Raw genomic sequence first — 4,732 nt, forward strand, 5'->3', positions numbered from 1 at the left:
CTGGGTGTGGTGGCGGGCGCCTGTAGTCCCAGCCACAGTCAGGCTGAGGCAGGAGAATGGCCTGAACCCAGGAGGCGGAGCTTGCAGTGAGCAGAGATCAGGCCACTGCACTCCAGCCTGGGTGACAGAGCGAGACTCCGTCTCTAAAAAAAAAAAAAAGATTTTTATTTCAGATAAAATTAATATTTCCATAATTAGGATACACACATAATTAGCAAACACACATTCTCGAGTCCATTATTTAAGGTTTATTCTATAAACGACTTCCATGAATATTAGAGTTCCTGAATGTCATCTGAATATTTGTCTACACACTTGTGGGCAGCTTCCGTAGTCTTTTTTTTGCAGAAATTCCAGTTTTTCTGAATTCTTCCTTTTCCTTCAGGTATTCCATTTTGTATTATTCATAAAAAGCTAGGTCATTATAGTGAGCTGTTAGACATTCTTTCAATGCAGAATTTTCTTTCCAGCATTTTACTACCATAAGAATTGCAGAGTTCTTGCAACATTTGGTAAAATCTTGAACTTGTCAGAAGACCTCTCTCTGGCCTTTTCTCTCACTATTTTAGGGATCAAAACATCTTTTTCGACATGTCTGAGATGCTGCTCCAAAAACCTGTGGTGTCTTCCCATTGTTTTTGGTATAAAAATCAAACTCCTTGAAATGGTTTACAGGACATTTCATGGGTCACAGCTGAAACTCCTCCACAGCTATGGTACACACTCCTCTTTGATCTCAATTCTTCTTTCTTGTGGTCTTTGCTTAAGCCACTGTTCTTCAAATTTCACAGAGCAATCATTAGAGTTGTTAAATTAATCCGCGTGGTGGAGAGCCAGCGCTGCGGGTTGAGAAGCAATTAAGGAACTCTTCTAATGAACTTCTGGTGCACAACAAAACCATGTGGTCTCGAAATTTTAGTTCCTCCGCAGTCCCCCATTGTCTTTTATGCTACCCCACCTTCCACAGTCTCCAGGGACCCCTAACCGCCCTCCTTGGCTCTCAGGCCATAATCTCACAACCCTCCCCAGCCCAACGGGGTCTGCCAGCGCTGGGCTGTAATACCACGCACCACCAGCAGATGCCGCAGCCCCAACACTTCACAAAGCCGACTTTCAAAATTACCATCTAGCCTGTCGGCAGCCATTTAGTGCCTGCTGTATACTTGCCAAGCGCTACACAGGGCGCTTCGGGTCAACCCCGCACCGGTTGGCCCAGCTGGGAAATGCGGCGATCGTGTGGGTTAAATTAGTAAAATGGTCTACACTGCTTTGAACAAGGACCAGCTGGTGGTGTGAAATTATTACCAGGCCAAGACCAGCCTGGAGCCGGCTCCTGCCTCGTGCCGTCCCGCATGGAGGTCCGGCCCCTGGGCTTGCCTTCCAGCCAGATGGGGCCTTTGCCCTTCTTCTGTCGCCTGCCACTAAGCTGCTGCTAGGAACCCCGGCTGGAATTTGGCTCGCCTCCGGCAAAGTGGTGGGGGCGGGCCCGGGTCGGGGAGGCCACATCACCTGCTTCCTGCAGGAACTTTTAGAAGGCAGGCAGCCCGGAACATGGCACGGTGGGGCACGGTAGGGCGCGATGGGCTGCGCCCCTATGGCCTAAACTCAACATAAAGTTTCCCCATTTTGCCCACTGGCCCGGCCCCAGGGTCGGGGCGCGTTTCTGGCGCCGGGCACAACCGTGAGGAGTGCGGGTTTGCGGGGCCTCTTGGCTGTACCTGGGGCGTGCACCTGCCAGGATTCCGCAAAGGCGCAGGGACGAGCTCCCCAAGCCCGGAACGGGCGGCGGCCGGGCGGCTACCTCGGAGAGCAGAGCAACCTCGGAGGACAGGGCGTCCCAGCACCCGGCGCGCACCAGTGCCCGCGCGCCCCAGTCCGCACGTGGCGCTCGGGCCCCGGCTGCAGGCGCACGCGCGCAGGCAGGCGCCACGTGCTGGGGCTCCACAAGCCGGGAGGCTGCGCTCAGCGAGGGCGCGCGGTCCCACGGGCGGGGAACCGGGCGCCGCGACCCACCCGCCGCGGGCCACCAGCCCCCTCCCAGCGCCCCGCGTAGCCGCGTCCCGCGCCCGGGCTCCCAGGCTCCCGGGCTGGCACCGCGAGGCGGCGCGCCGGTCGCCCAGGGCCGCCGAGGGGCGGGGCCGCCCGCATTGTTCCTCCCCGAGCGGTGGGCCCTCCCCTTCCCCCAGACCCGGGCGGGGCGCGGGGCCGCCGAAGCCGCGGAACGTGGGCTCGCGCGCCCCGCCTTTGTCTCCCGGGCGCGAGCCGCCGCAGCTCCGCGCCCGGTGCTCGCTGCGGAGCCGTTTTGTGCCGCGGCGTGGGGGAACGGGGACGCGGGGCGGGAGGTGCGGAGCCGGCGGGCGCAGCCTCAGCATGGACGTGACCGTCTCGGAGCTCCTGGAGCTCTTCCTGCAGAGCCCGCTGGTGACCTGGGTGAGTGTGCCTGGCTCCCCGCCCCTTTGTTGGTGCACCGGCTCCTCTCTAGCCCGGCTAGGGGACGCAGCAGACCTGACCCGGCGGGGGCCCCGGGTGGCCCCGGGCCGCTAGGGACGCAGCAAGTGGCTCCCGGCCGGGGTTGGGGCCGCGTCCTGGAGTCCGGAGCTTTTTCACTCTGGAGCCGGCGCCCCCGTTCTGCGGCCAGCGCGGCACCCGGCCGCGCTTTCGGCCGGGCCGGGAGCCGGGCGAGTACACCTGTTCCCGCCGGGGCGCTAGGCTGGCGGCCTCGGGGCGGACCGGGTCCCAGTGGTCACTCCTGTCCCCGGGGTTTAGCCACTCCCGAAAAGGACCCCATTCTTCGCAACCAAATATCTCGTGTAGTTTTTCTGAATCCCTCAGACCAGCCGGTGGATGGCGGTGACGGGTGGGGAATGGGGGGCGCCGAGTGGGAACGTGAACAGACTGGGGTGGGCGCACTGATTTACAATGGATTTGAGACGTGAGACATTTATTGAAAAGTCCTGTCTGTTTTTTTTTTTTTTTCTGCCTTGGAACACAGGAGAAAAGTGGCGAGGAAGTTTTCCTCCTCCTGTCCCGTGTCTGTTGCCCGGCGCGGGGAGGGGAGAGAGGCCCTGGGAGAAGGCCGAGCTCGGTCCCTGCTGAAGGGTGGGGTGGGCGTGGGGGACCCCTTTCTGCTCACACTGACCTGGCCCGTCTCTGCCTGGGAGAGCTTTGGACGGTTTGTGCGCTTGGGGTGACTTCCTGTCTTTCTCTCCTCGTCCCCCTCCCGGCAGGTGAAAACTTTTGGCCTGTTTGGAAGCGGCAACCAGGACAACCTGACTATGTACATGGATTTAGTGGACGGCATCTTTTTGAACCAAATCATGCTGCAAATGTAAGTTACCTTCTCGGAGAAAGGAAAGAATGGTGCGTTAGAAAGTTTGAGAGTAGAAAAGGAGTGGAAGGTTGCGTGGCCGGGTGTGTGTGGGGTGGGGGGTGGTTCTCTGAAGATAGAGACGCTGGTATCTCAGTATTAACGTGCCTGGTGGCGTTAATACTGAGTATTAGTATTAACTAATACTAATAGGTGTTTGAAGAACTCCAGGACAGTGAGTCGGGCAGTTCGTTTGATGAAGGAAATTTGGAATTGAATGACTGCCGTTTACCTGGTGGAGATAGTGCAATTGACTTCAAACTCAAGGACTTAATTGTGGTTTGAGTAATGAAATGAAAAAGTCCCCTTTTGAAGGGCAAGGAACTGTAACGGAGAGTGTCTGGTTACAGGAAGTGTCGGGGTGGGCCCAGGCATCCGAGGGTTACTATAAAGTTTCATTTTAGATGAGGTCGCCTGTGTTTCTGAGCTCCTTTACATTTCATCTTCCTTTTTCATTTGCCCCAGAGCAAATGCAATTGATTAAGTCCCACTCTATGGACTGAGTTTAAAGTCACAGTGTTAGGAGGGGCGCAGGGAGTCAGAGGCCTTGGTGCTGTTTGTTTGGAAGCATGCAGCCTAAACAGGGTCTTGGTAGAAGTTACTCTTGCCAGCGAGTACATCTGACCACATCCTTTCCCGTTGCTGAGTTGTGCGTGGCCTGTCTGATTGACAGCTTGCCACAGTGTAGGTGTTGGCTCCTACCTTTGCATTCTGTTTTTAACTCAGAAACTGCAGGGAGCATCGGAACTGTGTGTCGGGATGATTCACAGGCACTTGAAGCAAAATAAAACATCCTGATGTTCTCTGTGGATCAGCTTGTGTGCTCACCTATTCACCTATGACTGAGCAACTTGTCATACTGGAGCATAAATCTATTAGCTAATGAGAGATCAGCTTCATTCGTGGCTCACAAAGGCAGAGGAGCAGTTTGCATTGGCATATCCAGATATCCAGAAAGTGGCTTAAATAAATTGTCTTAAATGGCCTGTTTAGAAAAAAATAATTCAAGAACCTTGCTCTTTTTTTTTTTTTTTTTTTGGAGGCGAAGTTTCGCTCTTGTTGTCCAGGCTAGAGTTCAATGGCCTGATCTCAGCTCACCACAACCTCTACCTCCCGGGTTCAAGCGATTCTCCTACCTCAGCCTCCCTTGTAGCTGGGATTACAGGCATGTGCCACCACGCCCAGCTAATTTTGTATTTTTAGTAGAGACGGGGTTTCTTCATGATAGGCTGGTCTCCGATTCCCAACTTCAGGTGATCCGCCCACCTTGGCCTCCCAAAGTGCTGGAATTACAGGCATGAGCCACTGTGGTGCCCGGCCTCCTTTTGTTTTAATAAGTCATTTGATGTCACCCTGCTTAATGTT

The 4,732-nt window shown here is 55.4% G+C and overlaps 1 protein-coding gene and 1 pseudogene across 2 annotated transcripts in view; one reads left to right on the forward strand and one right to left on the reverse strand.

Moving 5' to 3' along the window:
* Positions 1-307: 307 nt before the first annotated feature.
* LOC111538221 lies at positions 308-2,067 on the reverse strand (annotated as a pseudogene).
* A 109-nt stretch (positions 2,068-2,176) lies between these two features.
* CCDC88C (coiled-coil domain containing 88C) overlaps positions 2,177-4,732 on the forward strand; it is a 146,067-nt gene continuing 143,511 nt past the window's right edge. Inside the window, exons 1-2 of one of the 2 annotated variants that reach the window (XM_023205478.3) lie at positions 2,177-2,430; positions 3,228-3,328. In XM_023205478.3, the coding sequence (XP_023061246.1) occupies positions 2,371-2,430; positions 3,228-3,328 (161 nt within the window). In that variant the 5' untranslated portion in view covers positions 2,177-2,370. The remainder of the gene's footprint in view (positions 2,431-3,227; positions 3,329-4,732) is intronic. The other variant, XM_023205479.3, reaches the window with a different exon arrangement.

Source organism: Piliocolobus tephrosceles, chromosome 6, assembly GCF_002776525.5.
Source record: "Piliocolobus tephrosceles isolate RC106 chromosome 6, ASM277652v3, whole genome shotgun sequence".
NCBI classification, from domain to species: domain Eukaryota; kingdom Metazoa; phylum Chordata; class Mammalia; order Primates; family Cercopithecidae; genus Piliocolobus; species Piliocolobus tephrosceles.